General features: G+C 37.6%; 1 protein-coding gene across 1 annotated transcript; it reads right to left on the bottom strand.

Annotated features, from left to right (window-relative positions):
• Positions 1-766: 766 nt before the first annotated feature.
• Positions 767-3,155, bottom strand: LOC103564267 (melanoma-associated antigen B18). The gene is made up of 3 exons (XM_070603622.1): positions 3,048-3,155; positions 1,472-2,608; positions 767-1,346 (listed from the first exon to the last, which is right to left on the bottom strand). Exon 2 carries the CDS (start codon positions 2,544-2,546, stop codon positions 1,509-1,511), a length of 1,038 nt encoding a protein of 345 aa, XP_070459723.1. The 5' UTR covers positions 2,547-2,608; positions 3,048-3,155; the 3' UTR covers positions 767-1,346; positions 1,472-1,508.
• Positions 3,156-26,814: the final 23,659 nt, after the last annotated feature.

Below are 26,814 nucleotides of genomic sequence, written 5' to 3'. Positions count from 1 at the left end.
TTTCATCACCACCAAATATGAAGCCCTCCCGAAGAGTTTTTCAAAATTATACTCGAGATAACCTACTTAAAATGCCCTTTTATGCATTGAGATCTGGTTCTCCCATCCAGTTCATGGCAAAGAGAGCCAACATAGTAACTTCTCAACATCCCTTAGAGTATCACCCTTATTTATCAGACATTCCTTGAAGACACTGTGCATAAAAGAACTAGATTGTGCTCTGTGTTCAACTGCACATGAACAAGAGCACAGGACACCTTCCCTTTCTGCCCCAGGAGGAGGTTTTCCTCTGGTTTATTGATAATACTAAAGAAACTCTTAAGAGCAGGTTTGCATTCCAGGGTTTTGTCCTTCAATGTTGAGAAACACCATCTGTAAATCTGGCCTCTGCTCCCCAGTCCCACAGCCTCATCTAGCCTACAACCCAGCTTAAATTAACAGTATATCTAACTGAGGGACATGAAGTTTCCCAAAACCCCAAACTGTCTTTCCTCGGGGAATTTGTACCTTATTGTTTTCAGCCAGACACCCCTCCCCTTCCCACTTCTCCCAACCACCCCCCACTTACCTCCTTATTCCTTCTCACTTGTCCTTTAGGTCTCAGAGGGTATTTCACCATCTTCTCTGCTTGATTACTCCTCCTTGACTATAAAATTCTAAGGGCTGGGGTGTTTTGTATCCTAGTTTCCCCACTTTTAACATGGCAACTTTAAAAGAGCAGATGCTCAATTAATAGTTGGAGAATGAATGAGCCAGTGAGCATGAATTCTAGTTTATAAACATTTTATTTTTACTACATTCTTTAACAAAGTTAATCCACCTATGTATCTTTTATTTTTACACCATAGCAGACTAAAATGGACAAAGGAAACCAGGAACTGAACATCTTTTACTTTTCCCCCTCTATTTTTTTGATCTCAATACTTTTACTGCTACATTTTTTCACATTTCCAAGAAAATAACTGTTACATGCCATGTTGTGCTGTTCTGGTTCAGTAAATATGAAAAGTTTCCCAATTTTTTTTACAAAATAATAAAACTTCTAATCTTAAATCTATTAAATGGCAATAAATATGTAACCAATATCATTCATAAATTTAGATTCTGAAATTATTTAAAACTTCTATTAAAGAAATAACATTTGAAATATAACAAAAGGAAAGAAAGAAAGAAAGAGAGAAAGAAAGATAAAACTCTAAGTTTACCACATAGAACAAGAACACAAAGATGATATATACTGTGTTCCCACCAGACCCACCCGGGCCATCCACTTCTTAGAAAGTTGATTGCTCTTTTCTTCCACAAAGAAAACAAACTGCCTTGGGCTTCAACATTTAAAGTATAACCTAAAAAAGAAAAGAAAGAAAGAAAGAAAGGTAAAACTCCAAGTGACCAATATAGAACAGGAACGCAAAGATAATATGCACTTCTCCAGCCCCACCCTGGCCTCCACTATTACAAATTGACACACCTTTTCAACCAAAAAAGTGATAAACCAGCCTCAGACTTCACTTAGTGTGGGAGAAGTTTCTGGCCATGGCCCTGGAACGTGCACTGGCCATGGCAGCAGCGGTACGAGCCCTGGCTGCAGCTCTGGCTCGGGCCCTCTCTTCCTCATCTTTCAAAGCCTCTTCATACCAGGATGGGAAGGCACTGGGGATGGTATCATGAAGCCTGGCTAAAAACTCCAGGACTTTCATCTTGCTGGTTTCAGCATGGGCTCTTGGGCCCCACAGGAATTCATAGCGTGGAGGATCACTGTTGGGCACCTGCTGGTACTCCAGGTAGTTTAGCTGCACCAAATCTTCGGTGATGATCTTCCTGGGCTCCCCATAGATGAAGTGCTTCCTATCAGCATATACACCCATCATATTCAGCACTTTCCAGACCTCTTCCTCGGGGGCACAGTTGCCTTGCATGAAGATCACACTCAGCACAATCATCAGGAGGCTGGTCTTGGGCATGCCCTCCTCATTATTCATTGTTCCATCGAAGGTGAGCTCTAGTTTGTTGACAAGGGCATACCAGTGCCTGATGGGATCCACTTCCTTCAAATCAACACCAAAGGCCAGCTCCATGTACTCAGACGATCTCCTGAGGATCTCATTGAAATGAGGCTTGTAGTTTTTGGTAACTAACTTCAGCATGTCTGCCTTCGTAATTGGCTCTTTCTTTTGATACTTCTGCAGCAGGAACTGTACCATCAAAACCACCTTGTCGTTTAAAGGATCTCCGCTCCTGCCCTTAGTGCCCTTGGAGGATGTGGCGTTTTTCTCATCTTGGCTGGAATCTTCATCTGGATAGGTGCATGAATCAGCTGCCATAGTGTTGGTGGTAGATGGGGCTCCCTGAGGCGCCAGAGGAGTGCTAGGTATGTCAGCAGCAGGCAAATTCTGAGGTTCACCTCCAAAGGGAAGACAGGCAGAGGAGGGGGACTCTCCTTCTGCTGCTGCAGTGGCCTGAGCACCCTCCAGCCCCTTGGTCTCAGCACGGGCCTGGCGGCGTTTCTCGCGGGCACGGAGCTTGCTCTTCTGCCCTCGAGGCATGATGACTCTGGTGAGGGACAGCTGGCAGGTGCTGAAGCAGTTAGGTTGATGAAGAGGTCACCCTAGAAGATAGAGGAAGAGATGGTGTGCACAGCCTCAGAAGGGAGCTTCTAGCTTGGCTCACAAGAAAAGCCATTTCCGCTGGTTGTCTTAAGGGTACTATTTGAGGGACCCCCATGAGAGGGGCGGGCAGGACTTTGTGGACCTCTTCTGTATTGCCAGGGCTTGTCACCTCAGTTCTAACTCAGGATAGTAAATTTGACTCCTGATGGGTCCTTTAACTACTCTCTGCTGCCTTGAGGCTGCCCCTTCAGACCAAGGCTTCCCACGCAAAACTTCCCTAGGCGGAAGTAGGGGGCGGGCGTTAGGCCTAACAGCCATATTTGAGTCCCTTAGACTTGACAGGGTGGGGCGGGGCATGCCAGAGTAGGGCGGGGCTCTGTGCAGCCACTTCAGTTCTTGGAGGAGCCTGTTCTTTCAGTTCTAACAAAAGTTACTCACTTTGGCACCTGTCAAATCCTGGGACTCCTCCCTCTGCTGACGTGAGGCCACACCTCTCAGACCAAAGCCTGCGGTTGGTTCTACAGTTGGTGCTGCGGAAGTCAGAGTGAGCACTTCCGGCCACCCCCCCCCCAAACCCTGCCCCTGGCTTCCCTGCATAACTGCAGGCCTATGGTTCCAGGCTCCCCCTGCTCTTCTCTGCGGGCAGAGGAATCGCGGAGAGGTCACACACGTGTCTTTTCTGACTCCTAATAAGGCCTGGGACTTCTCAGTCTGCTGACCTGAGTTAGCTGGCCTCCAGCCAAGGCTCTCATTTCCCTTAGAACCCCCAGTAGGGAGTAAGGGGGGACCCCGAGCCTAGCAGCCATGCCTGGGACCACCCAAGACTGACAGTAGGGGGAGGGGCTCTTTGTGACCCCTTCTTTTAGAGTAGGTTCATCCCCTTAGTCCTCACTCAGTGTCTTACCTTGACGCCTTGTAAGTTCTGAGCTCCCTCGCCTCTGCTGACCCCAGGCCAAACCCATCAGGTAAGGCATAAATCTGTAAACAATTTAAGGATAATTCACATCTGTACAATATTCTGCTCACCATGAATAAACATAGTCTCTTGCTCTATTTGAGACTTCTGTTATCTAAGTCTATCAGTAATTTTTTCATATTTGCTTCCGTAAAGATCATGTACATATTTGTTCTGTTTCTAGGTATATGGATATTGCTGCTGTTTTGAATGGTATATTTTCTATTCCGTATTCTAATTAGTTCTTTCGTGTGACTAGACTCCTGATTTTGCTATAGTGATCTTCTACACCAGCTTCCTGAAGTTCCTGATACATTTGAATATTTGGCAGCCAATTTATTTGGGCTTTTGCACTAGAGGATCATATTATCTTTCTTTTCATTATTCATAACTTTTATTTAGGTATTCCTGTGTATGGCTGTATACTGGCTATGCAGTCCAGTCCAGGTTTGAAGAATAGAATTGGTACCATACCTGCATGTCCTTTTCTGGACTTTATTGGGAATTTTTCGAATATTTCACACTGAGGTATGTTTGCTATTGATTTTACAATATAAAAATCCCATTCTAATGTAACTTTGCTAAAAGTTATTACCATAAACTGGTGTTGAATTTTTATCAAAGGTTTTTTTCTTTACTCCTGCACATGATCAAATGCTTTCCCTTCTCTATCTGTTAACAGAGTGAATTCCAGTTCATAGTTTTTTCTAACATGATATTATCTTTGCATTCCTTGGACATAGCCTATTTCTTCATTTACTTCACTTCTCTATTGGATGTGCTATGAATTTATTTAGAATATCTGTCTCTATATAAGTGAGCTTGACTCAGCTGTTCTTTTCTTGGGGCATACTCATCTGGTCTTTGTATCAAGGAGAGCTAGCCTGTTAAAGTGGCTGAGTAATTTCCCATTTTCTTGTATGATTTAGAAGAATTTACTTAATATGGTGATTAGCTTTTACCTTCCCATTTGGTGTAATGGCTTTTAAATCTGGCTGGTTTTAGGGCAAAATGTAGCAGGGCTACAGTTTCAGCTTGTATTGTTCAATGAAAGTTTTACACTTCTTTATGGATCTATTTAGTGATGTATATTTTGTTAAAAATTGTTTCATTTTACTTGGGTTTTCAAATTTAAAGACATAATATTTATAATTAAATCCCTGTGTTATAGAAATTCTGTCATATACAACTTTAGAGAATAAAATAACTCAACATACCTAACGTTCAGCATCAATAATCTTCAAGTTATAGTAAGAAACTTGTTCAAATTGAGGTTTATTTATTTGTCTCTTTGTTGGCAAAACCACTCCAGAAGTGACACTGTGCAGTTCAGTTAGGAGACACGTAAGGTCTGTTGTTTATGGTAATGTTGGCAGTCATTGGAGATCATCACTGTCATCCATTAATCTATTAGAGGCTGCTGAATTATAATTCTCCAATTCTATCATTCCTTCTGAGATTATTAGCTGAAATATATCTGTAGGTAGAACCTTTCATTATTCTCCATTTTGTTTTCTTGAAGTGAGCCCCATTTTACTGCCTAGAGAAATTGATATATAGATAGATAAAGAAAGCTAACTCTCTTTGTCTAATCAATATCAGAAAACTCTGAGTTTGGCTCAAAATTGTGTTATATTTTTTGTAATTTTAAGGAACAAAGAATCTTGCTTCAGAACTAAACCAGTTAATAACTGTTTGAATAATTCATCTGTTATTAATGATTATTAATGAGCAGCATTAAAATAATCAATGTTCAGGCCCTAGTCTTTGTCACATGACATATTACTTGTGCGCACAGATAGTTATAATTTTGGAAAACAGAAAATTTTACAATGATTTATTCAAAGCTAGCTTTCTTTGAAGGGATGTAGTTTCTGTGCTCTTTCCATATAGCTAACCAGTCAGTTTGCCAGCTGAGGTTCATTTTTTCTTTATGAATTCTAATGTGGATATGGCAAATAGTATGAATGTTGTTACTATCTTAGCTTGTATGCATGTAGACATAAAAAATAATAAGTTGTGGCACTCTTTTCTCTGGGCACAAACATTCAATATAGGGTTGTCCTAATGGACTTTATATCAGGACTCTATTTATTAATGTAGTCAATGGAAAACTATCTGATTTGTTTGAATAAATATGTCAATATGTTGCTTCAATTTATTAAATTTTCCAACTTCTCATTTGACTTGCCAGTAAATTAAACATTTAGATTTTTTGAGTGAATGGTTACTTCTTGAGTAGGTAACTTTTTTGGCATATTTCTAGGTTAATAAGCCTGGAAATATATACAATGTTAATAGAGCAAAGACACTGAAATTATGAGTAAGGAGTCTTAGGTTGTAAACCCAGGTTTGTCACCATTCAGCTGTTAGAACCATCTCCCCCCGTTCCTCTACCTACCCTGCTCCTCCCTGAACGGTATTGTAACACCTTCTCAAGCAGAAGAAGTCATCTAGAGTGATTTGGCCCCTGACAACACCTTTAGACTTTCAGTGGCGGAAGACTGTTTACCCTTACCTTCTGCTCCAGCCCAACTTGGACAAATTGTCCACCCTTAAACCTGCTGCTTCCAATATCATTTCAACCATTTCAATGGCCACACTGCCAATAAAGCACTGAAGTTCTCAAGGTTTCCTCATCCTCATGCATGACTTTCTAAGACATTAGTTCCAGCCAAGATAATGACATTAAGGAGAAACAGGACATATTAGTGAACAAGGCCATTTTAGAGGAATGGATGGATCTTCAGTGAGTCCAATACTTGTGACACCATGCTCAAACTAACATAGCGAGGAGCCAATTTGTCGGATCAAGAGAACTATATTTTTGAACTTTGCCACTGGCCAGGCAACCAAAATAACTGAGTAAGGAGTTTATTTAAGAAAGAAGAGAACATGTTAATACCTCCTAGTAAATGGAAGATAAGGAAGTGTTGAAGGGTACAAGTAGCTGAGTCAGGGCCTGGACTAAGGTGAGGTGAGTGAGGAACAAAATATCAAAGTTTTAAAAATACACAAGATCTGACCTTGCACTTGCATAACCCTGAGAATGAGTGCCTCACTTGTCCCACCCCATTTTCAGCCCATGGATGGTGTCTTTATTTAAAAGAGTGATATTTCCTTATTATGGATTTTTGATATTAATTTTGATTTTTTAAAAATGTTGCATGAAACATAATTTACCCTGATTATCGAAACTTTTTGGTCCGCCTCTTACCTTAAAATTTGAGCTCAGGTGCATGCCTCGCTTGCCTCACCCTAGGCCCAGTCCTGGTGAGTCTTAAGTGTTTAATACTACTCCTGGCCTCACACTTTTAAGAACATCCTTACTTAGTTAAACTTTGCCTTGTTTTAAATTTTGGGTATCATTCCACTGTCTGCCTTTGCGATCTTGAGCGATACAATTACCCTATATGAGATGCTGTTAAAAAAAAATAAAAATAGGGGCCAGCCTGGTGGTGTAGTGGTTAAGTTCACCCACTCTGCTTTGGTGGCCTGGGGTTCACCAGTTCGGATCCTGGGCGCAGACCTACACATCACTCATCAAGCCATGCTGTGGCAGCATCCCACATAGAAGAACTAGAAAGGTGTACAACTAGGATATACAACTATGTACTGGGGCTTTGGGGAGAAAAAATAAAATAAAAGACATTTAGAGTGGAGAAATAAAGATATTCTTTTTACTGAGTGGGATGATTACGAGCTGGGATGATTAAATAAAAGTATATAGGAGAAAATACTTTGTAAACTTTACAAATTACTCATTGTGTAGAAATATTTATTGAGTTGAAACTTTGAGACAGTTCTAAAAATCAGTCTTGATTGATCCTTTGAGATATCCATTGCATTAGTTTTTCATTGCTGCATAACAAATTATCACAATCAGTGGTTTAAAATAACACCCATTGGTTTTCTCACTGTTCTGTTAGTCAGTAGTCTAGGTGCAACTCATTTGTGTTCTCTGCTTAGGTCCTCACTCTCACGATGTCTTGTTGGTTGGGCTGCATTCTTATCTGGAGTTTCTGGGCAAGGATCCACTTCAAGGATTCAGGTTATTGGTAGAATTGAGTTCCTCGTAGTGTAGGACTGAGGTCCCCATTTCCTAGCTGGGTATCAGACAGAGGCCACTCTTAGCTGCTAGAAATTGACTGCATTCTTTGCCCTTATGGCCCTCTCCATTTTCAAAGCCAGGAGTGGAGAATCTCTCTCAGAAAGAGTCTCTAGCATTTTGAATCCTTTTCACCAGGAAGAAGGAGTCTTGCACCTTGTTAAGAGCCTGATTAGATCATACCCACCAAGGATAATCCCCCTTTCTTAATGTCAACTGTGCCATGTAACATAACCTAATCATAGGAGTGATATCCCATCATAGTCACAGGTCTCCCCCTGAACTCAGTGGGAGGGGATTCTACAGGGATGTGAGCCATTGGGGGTAATCTTTAAATTGTTCCTGTCACACCTAGAAGAAATAAATGATTGCAGAATTTCTGACCATAGCAGTAGCTGGAACTCCCAAGTTGCATACACTGTACTAAATTTAGAACAAAAGGTCTTAGTCTCTACTGCTATGGGGTTTTTTTCCCTAATCTTCTTTGAAACAATTGTGCTGCAATAGGCAAAATTCAGGCCTCTAATTCCTAAACTGAAGAGCCACATTCAAAGATTGGACTTCACAATGTCTGTTGTTTCATCATTAATGTCTTCACGTTATTTCATCAACTCAGGAACTACTTTCATTCTGCTTATCATTTCTTTAACAAGTACATATAAGGCCAAGCACCTTGTCAAAAGTCTGGTATGCAGTAATGAATGAGCCCTCCTATATGTCTTCAGTGTACTAAATAGAAATCAACAGGGTTTACAACTCATTCTTCTTTCAATTACAGTAATTTTAAATGTAAGAAGCAATAAATTACTCTTACATCGTAGTATTTTCAAAAGTATAGCAGTGGACATATAACCAAATGAGGAGTGATGCATGGAACACTAAACTGGAACCAGAACATCTGGGCTTCAGTGATGGTTCACCTCCAGCATGCCTCTGAACTTGACCACGCCTTTACCTGTCTAGGCCTCAGTTTCCATTGTAAGAGGTTGCTGGACTAGCCTATTATAAGTATTTATAGTTTGTCACTGATGCTTACTAAAAACAGAAAAGAATTTTAGATTCTTTAGGAAATGCATAAGTAATATAAAAGGAATTTCAAGTGAAATAGTATTAATTCACTTGGAATGGAGTAATCCACCAAACAAATATGAGAATGACATATAAATAATAATAATATGATAAGTTGTGACCAGGTAGTTGGTAATATTTTCCTTGGCTGAAAATGGGAAAATTACAGGGATTTAAGGAGAAAAAAAGATGCCTACCAAAGAGACAAGTTTAATTAATTTAAACACTGAGGGCCTGTATATTTTAACTGTAAAACAAGTATTGTTAGGGGCCGGCCCTGTGGCCGAGTGGTTAAGTTCACTCACTCCTCTTCGGCAGCCCAGGGTTTCACTGGTTCAGATCCTGGGTGCAGACATGGGACTGCTCGTCAAGCCATGCTGAGGTGGCATCCCACATAGCACAACTAGAAGGACCCACAACTAGAATATACAACTGTGTACTGGGGGGACTTGGGGAGAAGAAGAAGAAGAAGAAGGAGAAAAAGAAGATCGGCAACAGATGGTAGCTCAGGTACCAATCTTTAAAAAAGAAAAAAAGAAGAAATATTGTTAGAAATCTCTTTTCGAAATTAAGAAGAAAATAAAGGATGCCTACGAAGGAAAGAGGAAGGTTTGGTTAATTTAGACCCTAGCAGTTACTAAAGCTATATATAAACAGAAAATATATATATATTTTCTTGTAAAGAAAATATTGTTTGAAAGTACTGAATGGATTCCAGAATATTCGGAACATTTAAAATCTGATCAGTTAAGAGGTTTTGGTTTGTCGTTCATTTCCTTTTTATTTTCACTCTTAGTGCAAAGTTAGAACAAGCTCAGACAGTGTATACATGTGCACTCATGTGCAGGTAGGAAGGGATGGGAAGACGAGTTATCACCTACCACAAGACAAGTGAGATGTGTCCTAAGAAAGATGGGGTTGTGACTGGAAAAAATGAATCAGCCTGGTTTCCCAGACTGCTTTTGTTTTGGTGAGGAAGATTGTCCCTGAGCTAACATCTGTGCCAATCTTCCTCTATTTTGTATGTGGGATGCCACCAAAGCATGGCCTGATGAGTGGTGTGTAGGTCCATGCCTGGGATATGGACCCCGGGCGACCAAAGTGGAGTGCTCAGACTTAATCACTACACCACTGGGCCGGCCCCTCCCAGACTGCTTTTTAAATCTAAGGTGTGACTGAATCATGGAATGGAGCACACAGGTTTCCCCACTCCATTCCCTAAAACATCTGCCTGTTACTAAGCCACAAGAATATGAGGGGACAGAGTAAGGAGGTAGGACTAATATTTTAAAATAAAAACAATAATAACTTCTTATTTATTGAGGAACCGTGATGTGCAAAGAAGTATGCTATGTGCATTTATCATGCTTAGCCTGTAGTGCAGGTTTTGTTAATTGGGTTATACAGGCAAAGAAACTGAGGTTCGTAAGATTAAGAAGCTTTCATTCATCTATTTAGTTTATATTTACTATAACCAGGAACTTGACCAAAGTCGTAAAGATAGCAAAGACTTAGACTGAACAAGACATAGAGAAGAGGGGTGTCAGAGGTGGCAGATTCCTTGACAGTGGATAAGCAATTTTATTTAGTTTTATGTATTGCAATCAACCCTATTCAGTACTTCCTGTTTTAGTCTTTTGTTTTCCTTTTTTTTGTAATATTATTTGTAATTTTGATAATCAAAATGATGGTTAAAAATTGGTCTCAACTATAAACTAGTATTAAAGTCATTATGAGGAAAAAAACCGTGATATTTATTGTAAGGACATTGTTCATGATAGAGTCATCTTAAGCATTCAGTTGGAAAGATCCTTGGGGAATATGCTCTTAGCTCAGCTCTTTTATTTAAGAGAAACTACATTTTTTTGATCTTGTGGACAATTAGTTGTGTTTTTTATGCAAGTCAAAAGTGGAAGCTCAAGGTCAGATTTATGCGTTCTTATAGCAAATGAACATGATCTAATTCTGTGCACTTTGACTATCAACCTGACTTCATATATTTTATCTCCACTTTAATATTTTTCTGAATACAAAATATCATCATCCTTAATTCGGCAGTTATTATTGGTAAATAATTTGACCATGCACTGTGCTTGGAGCCGAGGATAAAATGGTGAGCAAAATGTGGGCAGACCCTACCTTCATGGAGCTTATCATCTAGTGGGAGAGACAGATATAAATCCAATAGACACATATGTGCGTTTATTACAGAGTGTTAAAGGTTATGAAGGAAAAAGACAGGGAAATAAAATAGTAGGAGACTATCTGATTCAATACATTTGGGAAGGCTGCCTTGAAGAATTTGTATTTTAACCTAGAAAAAAGGATTAATGTGAGTTAGATTAACAAGGGTGGAGTGAAGTTTGAAGACTGGTCATTAAGGGAACTGCTTGTGCAAAGGTCTGATTGAAGAATAATCTTTGTGCACTCAACAGACTGGAAGAAGACCAGTGTGACTTGAGTGTAAAAGTCAATGGGGAGAGTGTAGTGAGGGAGTTTTGGTTTCTTCTTAGAGGCAAAATAAAACCACTAAAGCTTTCAAAGCAGGAGAATGACCTGATCAGATACGCATTTTGTAAAGATCACTGTGTGATCTTTAGATCACATAAAAAATGTGGCTGCAATGGAGAAAACAGATTAAGGGAAGAAAAATGAAACAAACAAACAAAATCGTATAGAGGAAAGAATTCCAGATACTTGTCCAGTATTCCAGGATTATGACATTGGAAATGGAGAAATTTAGAGAGATTAGAAAGCCATGTATGAATAGAATTTGCAGGAGTTATGTGCTAGTTTGCATATGGATGGTGTAGGAGAGGACAGTGTCAAAAATGCCTGCTTCTATCCCTGGCGTGTGCACCTGCTTTCACAGTTGCATCACTTACAGAGGTGGGGAATTCTGCAAATGTGCTATTTACCACGAGTGGGAATGACAGGAATGCATGTAATTTGGAGTTATGGTTGTGAGTTCAACTTAAAAAGGATTGTGTTTGAAGCACCTTTGATAACTAGTCAAGTGAAGATATCAGGTAAGCAGAAATATACGGGAAGTTGACTATTAGAGGAGAGGTCTGGGCTTGAGATGCCCATCTGAAGTCATGAGCAGGTGTTTAAAGATGGAAGCAATGGACATGAATGAGATTGGCAAGGAAGAGAGTATAGAGTGAGATAAGAAATATGAAGGCAATCCAACATTTAAAGAATGGGTAGAGAAGCATGCTCATTGTAGAAGACTTAGAATATATAGAAAATTATTTAATCACCCATTATTCTATTGCATATATGTAAAAATTATTAACATTTTGGTGCCAGAGCTTGCAATTTCTTTTAATATCCAATAAATATTTTTACTCTTAATTAGCAGAGATAGTTCTCACTCAATGTTAATGAATAATTAATCCAAACAGAATATTGTTAAACCATAAGCATAATAAAGTAACGAGTAAATTAAAAAATACATTTCGTAAAGATTTAGACCTATATATTCAGTCCCTCTAGTTATGGCGTCTAGAGAATTTGGCAAATACAGTTCTGTACTGTATTTGCTTCGGAAAAAACTCATTATCACCATTTGAAAAACAGCACAAAACATATGTTCTGTTGATAGTGGCATCATGTTGCTCTATGAAAGACAACACATTAAATGTACATTATGATGGCAAAACAGAACAACTCATTATCGGCTTTTCCTAGGCTGAGTCATCTATGTTCTTATTAAAATGGATATTAACTGGTTTGTTCTAATTTGATATCAACTTGAAGAGCTTTTAAAAATGTCAATGTCTACAAGCATACTGTGTTTTTATAAATGCACCTACAATTCATTTAAAAGAAAAGAAAATGTGTGCATTGCATTTATACGTAAATGCAAAATTGATAGCAAAGCATATTGTGATTGATGTGTAATATTTGATATTTACATTAGAGAGGTCCTTTTCCATTTTCAGTGGTACATAGTTTATGGGGTCTATTGCAATCATATTATATATAATGTAAGACACCAGCTGAGTCTTAGGATGAGTATGATATTTAAAAATTTGTTTTCTCAGAATACTTCTTCATTGCTTAGAGTCATGCTTTTCCAAAATTTAAGAAACCCTTTATGAAATTATTAAATTTCAGGTTCCATTGCATCTACATTTAATGTTGTGATAACTATTGAGGCATGGTACATTTATTGTCATTTTAAGGAAGTTATTCATAAAGAACGTTAGGCTTTTAAATAAAAATAAGTATTTCCTATTAAACTTTAGTTTTAATCTAGTTCTTTAAATTTGAGTTTTATCTTAGCAATTAGATAGGGTTTTTTTGTATGTGTGTGAGGAAGATTGGCCCTGAGCTAACATCTGTTGCCAATCTTCCTCTTTTTGCTTAAGGAACATTGTTGCTGAGCTAACGTCTGTGCCAATCTTCCTCTATTTTATGTGAGATGCTGCCACAGTGTGGCCTGATGAGTGGTTCCAGGTCTTTTCCTGGGATCCAAACCTGCGAACCCTAGGCCACCAAAGCAGAGCATGCAAACTTAACCTCTGCACCACCAGGCCGAACCTGGATAGGTTTTTTGAACTCAGTTTTTATGATTTGTCATTTTTAAAGGTATGGAGGAATTTAAATAGTAAGAAATCTCTGAGATATTCATGGCAGTGAGGTATAGGATATATAGATAATAAAATGTATACAGAGACGTATATAATACAAAAATAATATTTGAAAATTTCAAAAATGGTTTTAACCAACCATTCCCTTTTATACTTCTACTACATTTACTATTTGAATGAAACTAGTTTTTGTTTCCTTTTCCTGGTTCTTGGACTGATAATTGGATAAATAGCCCAAAGACAAACACCAAGAAAGAAAGGTCATGTAGCAATGACCAAGCTATAGCTGAATCAGATACATCAACTTCAAACGAAGACATCATGGAGAAATAAAAAAGAACAAAACCAAATAAAACAAAACATCATACACATTTTATGAAACACAACCCTAGTGCAAGCATATCAGTCAGAATAGCAATCTGTTCATTGACAAGATCTATTTTGGACCATTTGGACCATTGTGTGGCAATAAACTCACACTCAAGCATATCCATAATAGCGATGCTAGAGTAGAAATTTAGAGAAAAAAGTTTCTCCATATACAGTTTTTCCCTCACTTTTGTAAAGAAGAAACACATTTTTATTTAGTGGAAGACTCTGTACAAGAGATATATTATTGAAATAGTGAAAGACAAGATTTTTGTAAGGCAAAAATTTGATATGGCTGAAAACTATGTGTAAATAAAGAAGAGGGAAAAATGAGTTACATTACTTTGGTATTTTCAGACACATCATTTGATCATCTCAATTCTGAAGAGTGTGGGTATGTATTATTCTTTTCCCCATCTCATGGATGAGGAAGAAAACTGAGCCACAGTTAGGCTAAATGATTTGCTTGAAGTCAATAGAACACAGATTTCACAGAGGATAGTTGTAAAAATGTGAATATTTTACCATTCTTTCATCCTATTCCCAAGAACCAAATTGCTCTAAATTAGAAAGATAGATTTTCTAGGAGAATTTTCTTCTTGGTGGCACTTTATTTAAAATGTTATAAAAGCAGAAAGTAGTAAAAGAAAGAGGTAGAGAAATGTAGTGAACAGTAATAGTAGTAAAACTTCTGGAAATAACCAAATCAGCAGGAAAGAGTATAGTAACCAGCTGAGACAACATGAGATGAAGATGATGAGGAGAATGTGTCAGAAAGTTCCTAGATGGATCTTCTTTCCTGTACTTATTGAACTGTTGACCACTCCTTGAGCATACCTGGTTAGGGGTCAAAATGATGCTCACATGTACCTGGTAACCTATAATAGACATCAAAAAAATATTTGGTGAATGTCAGGATGAATGTATTGTGGATATACAAGATAATTGAAATTTATGTGTATTTTAATATAAATGCTCAGTAATTTTGCATAAATAATTTTTGTAGAGAATGTTGTTTTCAAGTAATCTCATGTTGTTTAAAGTCTCAGTTTAACAATTCTAGCAATGAATGTAATGTACCTTGCCTGGGTAGATATTGAACAAGATTTTGCCCTGGAAGAGCTTAAAAATGCCTGTGAAGTTCTTTGAATAGTCTCTTACAGTTAGCTATTGTCACAATTGTATTGTCTTTTTAAAAAACCCAAATTCACTGCATACAGCAAGTACTTATTTCTCTCTCATGCTTCGGCCAGTTGGCTGATGTTCTGTGATCTTGGTTGAGTTTGCGCTTGGCTTCAGGCGGAAGCTAGGATCCGAGTCTGCTACGTGTGTCTCTCATCCTCTTTACACCAGAGGCTAGCTGTAGCGTCTTCTTGTGATGGCAATGATACCATAGAACAATATGCCACAGTATGCAAGAGAACAAGCCCAAACCTACAATCCCACAAGCACGTTTCAAGTCTCACTTTATGTCACATCCACTGACATCCCACTGGCAAAAGCAAGTCATATGGCCAAACCCAACACCACTGGATCATAGATGTAATGTACACTCTTCGCAGCTAGGTGGAGACAGTGGAGGTCAGGAGTGAATATTTACCCAAGAATAATCTAATCTACTATCCACACCTTAATAAAAATGCAATTTGCCTTTGAGTTTTTATTATGGATCCTCAGGACACAAGCTATTTTCTACTTGTTGTTACACTTAGAAAATGCTAAAGTGGATAAAAGCATTTTAAGGTCAACAGATCTTGAAAACTTTTTTTGTTGATAAATAATGCAAAAACTTGAGTGTATCTGTACACCACAGGCCTGTGTAATCAAAGTTCTCTCACATATTTACAGAGATTTTACTTATAGTCTTAGTTTTTCTGAAATTCTTTATCAACATTTATAAAAGGTGGACAGGATGCTCTAGATGCTGGAATTTCATATTGATATTTAGAAACAAGAAGACATGCACTGTAATCCACTGCCTTAGTGTGATACTCAAAATCATTGTATTTTTAATTAGAGATTTGTCGGGGAGATACAAAAATACAATTCAAACTGGATTTGTTGATTGAGCTTCATAAAGACAGGATTTTTGAATAAGCTGAAGATTGGCAATTTTCCTACTAGGTCTGTCATCACTTAGAAGCAAACATTTGGTAATCCCAGTTCTATGATGGAAAGTGAGCTATCACGATACTTTCTGTGAGGACATAGTGACATTTGATTTACTACTGCATATTTTGAAAGCCATTGGGAACCATGAGACCTCTCTCACTATCACAGCCTTTATTGAGTTGCTTAATTTGACCACTTGCTTATACTTTATCTTTTTAAGTTTCAAAATAATGAAAGTTTCTGGAAATCACCTGATGTTTTATATCAAAATGTTTCTACATAAAGGAATTACTCTAATTTATTAACCAAAGGAATTCTAAAACCATATACTGAAAAAAAAAAGAGAATTCCATCATTCCAAAACTCAACATACTCGTTATTCTTAATTTTATTTGTAAAAAGAGAAAAAAGAACTGCTTTTTTCTGTCATTTTTGACATCAGATCATTTTTGGTAGTTGAATCACTTTATTTTGCATAATGAAAATGATTTTTCTGACAGTAAAGTTACTACTCCTGGCTGAGTGAGCACATGGAGAACTGAGTGGGCCACAAGAGACACCTCTGGGTTGACACTTAGGGAGAAGGCATCTACATGTCACTGGCCCTCCTCTAAATAGTTAATAAAGAACTTTCAAATAACGTTTGCTGGAACATCTGTCTCAAGAATCACCAAACTTCTTGATATTTCTCTTTTCCTGATAAAAATATAAAACAATATAGTAATAAATAATAAAGCAATATATTCTTAATATAGATATAAATCTGCCCTCAATAGTTATTTGTTGAATGGCTAAATGACATTTTGTCTATGAATATTTTATACATGTATCTGTTTACTCATAAGCACATATAAATAAACATACTAAAATTTCTAATCAGAATTATGTGATTTCATAGTTAACAATATATTGAAGGCAGGACCAGCTAAGTAACTTGTCAAGCCCAGTGAAACATGAAAATGCAGGGCAAAATGCAGTTCAAAAATTACTGAGAATTTCAAGATGGTGACAACAGAGCGTTAAAGCAAGCAAGGAGCCTTCTAAGCACAGGCCCCTATTTGCGTGGGTAGCATGCCCATGAAGCTGGCCCTGATCGGAGTAGGTGCTGTGTGTGTAGAATGCCCATTCTTTCATACAACAAAAATAATAAATCTTGTCTTTGTGAAGATTAACAGAATGAATCTCTTTTAGTATATGTATATGCATATATGTAATAGATAAGAGTATATAATATATTTATTATATAGTTATATCTATATAATATTTCAACATAGAGAGTCTTTTTTATAAAGTTATATTACTACTATTTGAGTTTTGTAACCAAAGCATTTGACAGGAGGTCTGTGGTATACTGTCCTGCATCTTTCCTCTCGGGAGCTTATCCCGTTCCTCTGTTGAAGGGAGGAAGGTGAAGATCAGCAATCCCTATCTCTTTCTGGGTCAGCCTAAAATTCTGAGTGTGTGGTTTATCCTTAATTCTACAAGATTTCTTCCCATTTTAGAGGCTTATGACATTAGAAGACCAGAACGTCTCATCGTCTTTTGAGATGTCTCAGAAGAGCATCACAGTTTTCTTCTAGTCTTTCAATTCTCCTTCTGAATAGAAAGGATTCTAAGTAAAAGTATGTTAGAAAGCTACTCCTCATCACTCATCTAATAATAATAATTATTATAATAATCATAACAGCAACAAACGTTTATAAGTACTTGATATATGTCAATCTCTTGGTATATGTCTTTAATTCTTATAACTATCCAAGGCAATAATATTATCTCAGTTCCATAGATTTGGAAAACAATGCTCAGGTGGCCTTTTATTATACTGCATTACTTAACTCAGAAGAGGTAGAACCGCTATTCAACTCTAGATTTGTTTGACTCAAAATTCCCACATTGCGCTATACTTGCTCATACCGCACTGCCAGAAGATGTGCTTGAGGTCACCATAGCTACTCTGAGGACAGGAGGAAGGCCACTCTGGAACTCTAAGTAACCAACATAGCTACACAGTGTTTGGTTGGTTTCCAAAGTTGACCACCATCAATTCTTTTCCTTTTTGGATGCATATCAAGAGATGGAGTCAATTTCCTCTCCTCTTGAATCTGAGCAGGCTTTGTGATTTACTATGATCATTAGGATATGGCAGTTGTGACTCTGTGAGTTCCAGGCCTAACTTTGGAGAGGCATCTTCTGCTTTCTCTTTACAGGAAGCCAGCCTCCATGATGTAAAGAAGCTTACACCAGAAAACTGAAAGAGGAGACAGTACATGTGGGTAGAGATGCCACGTGGAAGAGCATCGAGGCACCAGACATGTGAGTGAAGCCTTCTTGTATCTCCCAGCCCCCAGCCAAACGCAGCTGAGAGAGTGACTTCAGCCATTGTTATGTGGAGCAGAAGAACTGCCCAGCCAAGCCCTGCCTGAATTCCAGGCCCAGAGAATTGTAGGAAATAATACATTGTGGGTTTTTTTAAGCAGCTAAGTGATTTGTTTCATAGCAATAGGTACTGAAACACCAGGAAACAAAATGATTTAAGATAATTTATATAAAACAATGAACATTCCATGGAAGATACTTCTGAAATTCAGCTCCATTTAGGGCTTTTTCAAATTCCTAAGTCTACCTGATTGTCAGTCCTCTTGGATCATATTCTTGCATCTACAACAGAGCACTTGGGGATGAGTACTTGATAATTTTAATATGGCCTCAAACTTTGACATAAAAGGCACAAAAAATCATCTTAAAAAAGTTTTCAATGTTAATTTCGTTTAATGGGAAATTAGGTGATGAAGGCAGGCATACTTTATCAAAAGTCAGCCATTTTCAGTAGAATGCAATCAATTTTTGTCTGTTGCATCAAGTTGAGAAACTCATTGAGAAGGCACAATTAGAAGCCTCAGTTTTCTAAGTTATTATTATAAGGAAACTAACTGGTAAGTAAAAGGTTGATTTTTTTTGCACTAAATATACTATTTAATGCTGAGAAGTGTATAAGAGGGGCTTTAAAGAGCCTTTCCTCTCATATATTTTAGTTGAAAACTGAAGTTTTTGCTAGCATCTTAAAGAAAAAAATTAAACTTCTTTGAAGGTATTTTTTTATACATCACATTTTGTCATTCAAATAATATTGTCCTTTCACTTAAATAGATATTATTTGACATTAATAACAACAGTACCTTGGTTTTCTCACTTAGTATCTTTATATGATGCTAAAACATAGAATGGCTTGAAACTTAAGTCTTCTAAGGTTTTCCAATTACCAAAGTTTTTCTCTGGCTTTAAATGCTTGCACAACAGTCTCACAGTCCATAGAAACATAATAATTTTAATTAACATTCCTGACAGTTCTGTCTAAATGAGCCATATTAATTATGTCACAGAGTAAGACCAGAAAGAAATTACAGCATAACACTCTCAGGAAAAAAAAAAGAACAACAAGACTCAGCAACTTCAGAGAAAACATTGCAACCTCCTTTGGCCTTTGGATTATAATAGCAATAGCTCCCCTTTTGCCTAGTGCATCAAAAACAAACAGCTCTATTTGCTATTTAAGGACTTAAATGTTCCCCCTTCTATGAAATCTACTTGCTAACATAATCTCACTGCTCCAAATATTCCTGCCTCTTCACCCTGACAGTGCAACAGGCTTACTCCCATCTCTGTGCCTGTTCTCAGATTGTTTCCCCTCCATGGCATGCTGCCTGTGACAACTTAGTTGTTGGTTTCAGATCAAGTTTTACATTCCTTATAGCCTTCCCTGCCCATTGCATCTTCCACTGGAATCTAGTTATAGTTCATTTGCTTATCCATCCAGTCATCAGATACATATTGAGCCCTTCAAGCTGCCAGGCATTCTGCTTAGTGCTGAAGATATAGAAACGGAATACGCTCTTCCGCTTCTCAGGTTGCTAATGATATCTCCATGGGGGCAGGCAAGTAAACAAAAAGAAGAACGCTTGGAGAGAGTGCTTTGAAAGAAATATTCATGGAGAGCTGAAGCAGCATGTATTAGAAATACGTAACTCATGGGGTGAGAAGAGGGGGGCAGGTGTAACTCTAGGAAAATTTTGTTATTGTGAGAATTGACAAATCAACCAAGCAGAGAAGCTAGGTGAGGTCATTTCAGGAAGAAGGAACAACTTGAGCAAAAATAGTATTTCCTGTATGTCAGGATCTGACTGTATTTTAATTCAGGGATTTAATAATTTTCCCTGGGCCAGGTATAAATAACCTTTCTATCCTAGTCCTCTTGTCCTGTTTTTTGGACTCTTCTTTTAGCTTCCAAACCATGTAAAAGTTAAACGTAAGAAGGATGTAGTTCAGTAATCAAAACTAAAAATAGATAAAGGACAACTAGGTCACAGAAAAAAGAACAAAAACCCCACAAAATAGAAATATACACAGCAAACTACATGTATTGTGAAAAATGTAATTGGACTAAAGTCTTCTAGGTGGATAAAAAGCAAACACAGCGTGTTTTTACTTTCATGAGACAAACTGAAACAAGATAAAGTAATTAAGGAAAAGTATTAAGTTAAATTGTTCCAGTTCAGTGGATCCCTTTAAATGAACCCTGAAATCCAATAATGGGCCCAGAGGAGCCTGTATATAATCCTTTGTTCATTAAATATTTCTGAGTTCTTAGCAGGTGATAGGCACTACGCCAGATATTGGTGGTTGTATTAGTTATCTATTGCTGCATAACAAAGTACCACAAAGTTAGCAGCTTGAAACAACACCCATTTATTGTCTCACAGTTTCCATGGATTGAGAGTTTGGACACAGATTAACTGGGTCTTCTGCTCAGGGTCTCAAAGCTGCAATCAAGGCTGCTTTCCCTTCTGGAACCTGGAGTCCGCTTCCAAGCCCATGTGGTTGTGGCTGGAATTCACTTTATAGTGGGTGTAGGACTGAGGTCCCCACTTTTTGGCTGGCTGTCAATGAGGGAGCTACTCTTATCTCCTAGAGGCTGCCTTCACAGAGCCTCTCACCAGCTCTCTTACAGCATAGCAGCTTACTTCTTCAAGGCCAGCAGGGAACCTATCATTTTAGTCTGCTAAGACAGAGCCTTATATAATGAAGTGTTATCACAAACGTGTCTATCCCATCACCTTTACTTCATTCTATTAGTTAGAATCAAGTCACAAGTTCCACTCACACTAAGAAGAAGGCATCATACAAGGACATGATCCATTGGGGGTAACCTTAGGGTATGTCTGCCACAGTGGTCAAGGCAATCCAGATTCTGGGGTCTCAATACTTATTAAATTTGGGACCCCTCCTGAAAAAAATAAAAATAATATAAATTGGTGAATGTAAGTCAAGTAAGTAGCTCTGAAGCTTAAACTTCACTGGCTTCATGGTAAATAAGGCTACATTTGAGATATAATAGCTTTATAGACCTTATATCACAAAGGGAGCCACTCAAATTAAACACATAAACAAATAAGTAGAATATATACAAAAATTATAAGTAATGTGAGGATAAAATGAATCCTATGAGAATAATGGGGGGGAGGAGTTTAGCAACACTGAATCAGAGAAAGCCTCTATAAGCATCTATCATTTAAGTCAAGACCTGAGGACAAGGAAGAGTTGGGCAAAAGTCATTCCAGGAGTAGGAAAAAACACGTGTAGACATTCTAAAACTGGAAGGGGCATGGGGTATTCAAGAAACAGAGCAACTGGTGTGCTTCCCATTGTGTTTAAAAAATAAATAAAATTAGTTACTGAAGCTTTCTAGATAAGAGGTGTGAGAACTTGTGTTTTTCTTCATTTCTTAAGGTTTGTGAAAATTCCTCTGGCTGCACACTACTGTGGCCTTTAGACTAAACACGTCTATTTCCCGATTTGATTATGAATAACATTTAAATATATATGTTTAATATTCCAGAAATATAATGGGCGTTGATGCCTACAACATAGTGCCTGCATTTTACCTTTTAATAGATAATGATTATTTTTTGAGTGAGGTCTGATTACTTCAAGAATTAAATTATTCAAGTAATGGCTACATAGCTACTCTTGGGCTTTCTCTAACCACAGTCATACTAAGAGGATAAAAAAAGATTCAAGTCTTGGCTCACTTTGAAGTATATGTTTTTAATTTTCCTTTTGATTCTTTTAGTCTTACTAGTGATTCATAAGCCAAGAAGTAAATCGATAACTCTTCAAGGAAGACTGAGTTTATGGGAAAATCTCGGCTCAGAAAAATAATTTGTTCATTCAGGCGAGAGTGTTCTTTTCTGCCAACACCAAATTTTCAAGAAAGATTCTCTGTTAAAATGATGCCTAACAGAAAACACTTCATAACTCACTTCCTATGTACGATAAATCTATTGTAATCCTCTTTATGATGAAACCTGGGAGTTTCAGAAGGTCCCTGGCTCCTCAGAAGCCGCTCCAGCACAGTAAAGTGTTATAGATCCACTCAGAGCTTCATGGTAGAAAACACAGAGAAAGTCAGAATTCAGAAACCAAGCGTTACTGCAAAAACAACTCTGTACTATATTAAGTAAGTTATCAAGAACTTGGGGGCAACAGGATTGCTTGGTGCTCTAGTGAAAAGGAATTTTCCAAAGTTCCAGTGCCTGGAAGACTCAGAAAATTTGCCATGGAAAAAAGAACTTCACAATTTAATGTTTGACTATTTGGACTACTGTGCTTTTTGCCAAGTCTAAATTTATATTCTTTTGTCAGTTTCTATTGGTGGAGCAACATGAGACTTGTAAAAAGTAAAAACAACAGGCATTTATTTGAGCACATTTGAATATATATAGTCATGCTAAACACGTCTTAATGAGCTGGAGACTATGTTTCTCACTTATGGGATTACTAACACAGATATGATAGTGGACAGACAGACATAGTAATGTAATGTAATGTATTACTCCCATAATGTGATGACACTGGTCTTGATTCTACAACTACTTGAGATCTATTGAATCCTTAGCCGTTACACTGTGGTTGATAAGTCACCGTCTTCTTGCCTTGACTCCTCACATAAAGAAAGCAACATACTGCATAGTTTGAAGCTCCCCTCTTACAAGGAGTGAAAGTTTTAGAATTTCAGAGCCAGAAAGTACTTTCAGGACCCTTGAGGTGGCAGGACACTAATGGGGAGAGTATGGCCTTTGGAACCAAGGAACTTGGGTTTAAGTCTAGGCTGGGCAACTCACCAGCAGTATGTTAGTCAAGTCAATTATATTTACAGAGTCTTGATTTCATCATCTGTAAAATGAGGGTATTAATACCTGTTATAGGAGATACGAATTTTCAAAACTAAAAGCATTGCTTCTTTATGTATGTATTTTGTTTATATGTGCATGCACACATATGCTTAAGTGTGCTTGTGTGTTTGTCCTTATAAAGTAGGCAATGCTGGTTATAAAGTGCAAGGATTGTTTTGAAATTTGAAGGAAGATATTTAAGTCTGCAAGGAGGCTTGCTGGAAGCATATATCAAATTGCAGGTATAAGAAATCATGTGGCCACAGAACACTAGTCCAGCTTTTATTTTGGAAGAAATAGTTTTCTGTGTGTGGCCTGTTTAGCATGCTTTTGTGAAGCACCTGATTTTGGCAGTTCCCCCCTGCTCACAGTTGCCCCACTGGGTTTAAAAAGTGAGCACACAGGACTCTAGTGCATCTCCTGGGGAAAAAAGAACAAAGGGGAGGGTGTCTCTAAGATGTCTGGCTCATCCTGTGCTTTCAACACTGATTAATGTGTACAATTTTCTTTTAATTCACTGGTGATAAATCTTTGATTTTACACTCCTACTGTGAGTGTGTTCTAGAGGGTCTTTTTGCTCCACTGAAACAACATTTAACTCACAGAGTTGTTTTGAGGGTCAAACTAGATACCATTCCTGAACAGCCTTGAAAACACAAAATAGAGTTCAAGAAAACACTAATGTGTTAACTTACAATTTGTTGTAACTCCTGCATTTTAATTTGCCTTTTTTCTTCATTGCCTTAATTTTACAGGTAATAAATGTTAATTCTAAGTTTAAAAAAAAGAGAAGAAAATATGAAGAAGTAAAAATAATTTATTTCTAATTAAGAAGAGAAAAACACCATTTTTCATGGCATTTGTGTATTTTGTGTAAGTGCAAGTAAAATACTATACATATTAGTCTGAAAACTTGTACATAGTTAAAATAGTTTTACATCATGATTTGAAATGGTGCGTAGTACTCCATTATAGGGATGTAACATAATTCCCTTACCCCATCCCCCTTTGTTGAATATTTACCTTGTTTCAGTTTTTTCACACTTTCAAGCAATGCTAAGAACCTTTGTGTCTATATCTATATATGTATGTCTGCACCGTATACATATATTATTAAATAATTTTAATGTATTTGACAATTATATCTAAAAAGTTGTCAGTAGATTACAGAATGACTGTTTCCCAACATTCAAACCAACATTGGTTATTTTCCTTTTCTTAATCATTGGCAATTTGATCAGTTGAAAAATCATATCTTACGGTTTTGATTGTATGTCCTTGGCTAAGTGTAAGGCTAAGTTTATTTTCTATTTATTGACCATTACTATTATTCCTGTTAAACTATAAATTTCCTATTAGTTTCCAGTACATTGTAAGTTTTAGATATTTTGTTCTAGTCCCAATACGTAGCACTAAACCAGGCATAAAGTAGCACTCAATAAATTTTTATATTTGTTTTCTTTTTTTCTCTCTCTCTCTCTTTTTTTTGTTTTGCTGAGGAAGATTCTCCCTGAGCTAACAACTGCTGGCCGTCTTCCTCTGTATTTTGTGTGTGAGCCACCACCACAGCATGACCACTGACAGATGAGTGGTGTAGGGCCATGCCTGGGAACCGAACCCAGGCTGCTGAAGCAGTGTGCCAAACTTAACCACTAGGCCACCAGGGCTGGCCCTATATTTGCTTTCTAAAATGCTTGTTTATCTCACTTTTTTCTGTTAGAGAATTTATAGTTTTTTAAATTAATTATCAAGAGACATTAATAAATGAAATGTATTAATATTATGTAAATATAATGTATATCATTCTTTTTTTTTATTTTGAGGAAGATTAGCCCTGAGCTAACATCCACCCCCCAAGCCCCCTCTTTTTGCTGAGGAAGATTGGTCCTGAGCTAACATCCATGCCCATCTTCTTCTACTTTATATGTGGGATGCCTGCCACAGCATGGTTCAATAAGTGGTGTGTAGGTCCATGCCGGGGATCTGAACCAGCAAACCCTGGGCCACCAAAGCGGAGCACGAACTTAACAGCTATGCCACCGGGCTGGCCTCTATCATGTTTTAATATACTAAATATATTAACCCTTTACTATATATATGAATATTATATATATGCCTTCTAAAATATGTACCTATTGTACCTACTGTATCTCTACTATACTTTAAAATATATGTTTTTCCATTTGTCTCTTACCTTTTAACTTACACAGGTTCTTACCAAAAATATTTTATTATTTAGTATAAACTTTCTGAAAATATGCCTTTTATGTTATTATACTGCTTTGAAAAGTTTTATCCAACCCAAAATTATAGAAATATGTGTCTGTGTTTTAGTCTAGTAATTGCACAATTTAATTTTTTATATTAAAAAAAAGTCCATCTGGGATTGTTCTAAGATGTGAGGAGGGTTTTGAGTTAGTCAAGAGAAACTCATTTTTTGTCTTTTTACCTCCCACAGCAAGACCACATCTTCCCCTTGGCCCTGATGAGCATGCAGACCACTAGTAGCAATGAAGCTAGCTTGGTTTTGGCACCAAAGGTAAGACACATACTTGCTACCAATTCCCTATATGTCCTGGTACAATACTGCTCACCAGCAGCCTGGTCTCCTTGTTCTGTTATGACCTCTTGTGACAGTCCAGGCAATGAAGGACCATGCTGTCGGTGCTTATTATTTGTTGCCAGTTGGCTTTCTTTCCTCTCACTCATTTCATCGAAGATGCATCACTGATCATTAACATCACTGGTCAAAAACGTCATATTTGTTCCCTTCCAGTAGAAGAATAACCCCAATTACTGCCCAAACCTTCTAGTGAGCAAGTCACATCATTTCTCTGAATGTACTATGAGAAGCATGTCACTTCATATGTAAACTAGAAAACTGAGCTCTGTCAAGCCCTTTCAGAGTCTCTAGTTAGGAGTGTGGCCCTACATGCCTCTTGATCAGTAGATATGGCCACCTTTGGTCAGGCTTCTGTGCCCAGAGATAAACAGAGTAGAGCCCAAGGGTGGCAATAGTAGATGTTACAAGGGAACACCCAGGGAAAGCCAAAACAAGTAGCTGGATGTGAGACAATATCTGCTTGACATTGCTCACATGTATTGTACTGCATCGTACTGTGCCCTTCTATTAAAAAAAGAAAATGTTATATACTGTATGATTCCCTTTATACAGCATTCTTGAAATGACAAAATTATGGGGATGGAAAACATACTAGTGGTTTTAGGGGTTGGGCACTGGGGAGTATGCTACTATAAAGGGGTAGCACAAGGGAGTTCCTTTCTGATGACGGAACAGTTTGGTATCTTGATCATGGTTGTGGTTACATGAATCTATACATGTGGTAAAATTACATAGAATTACACACACACAAATGCTTGTAAAAACTCGTGACATCTGAATAAGCTCTGTAGTCCTGGTTTTGCTATTATACTATAGTTTTGTAAGATTTTACAGCTAGAGGAAGCTGCATGAAGGGTACAGTAGTCCCCCTTTATTTTCAGTTTTGCTTTCTGTGGTTTCAGTTACCCACGGTCAACTGCAGTCTGAAAATATTAAATGGAAAATTCCAGAAATAAACAATTCATAAGTTTTAAACTGCACACATTTCTGAGTAGTGTGATGAAATTTTGCTCTGTCTCACTCTGTCCCACCCAGAACATGAATCATCCCTTTGTAAAGCATATCCACGGTGTATGTGCTACCCCCCTGTTAATCACTTAGTAGCCATCTCAGTTATCAGATCCACTGTCGGGGTCTCACAGT

This window comes from Equus przewalskii, chromosome X (assembly GCF_037783145.1).
Source record: "Equus przewalskii isolate Varuska chromosome X, EquPr2, whole genome shotgun sequence".
Lineage (NCBI taxonomy): Eukaryota > Metazoa > Chordata > Mammalia > Perissodactyla > Equidae > Equus > Equus przewalskii.
The sequence above is the reverse complement of the archived record's forward strand: the minus strand, read 5'-3'. Positions and strand labels throughout refer to the sequence as shown.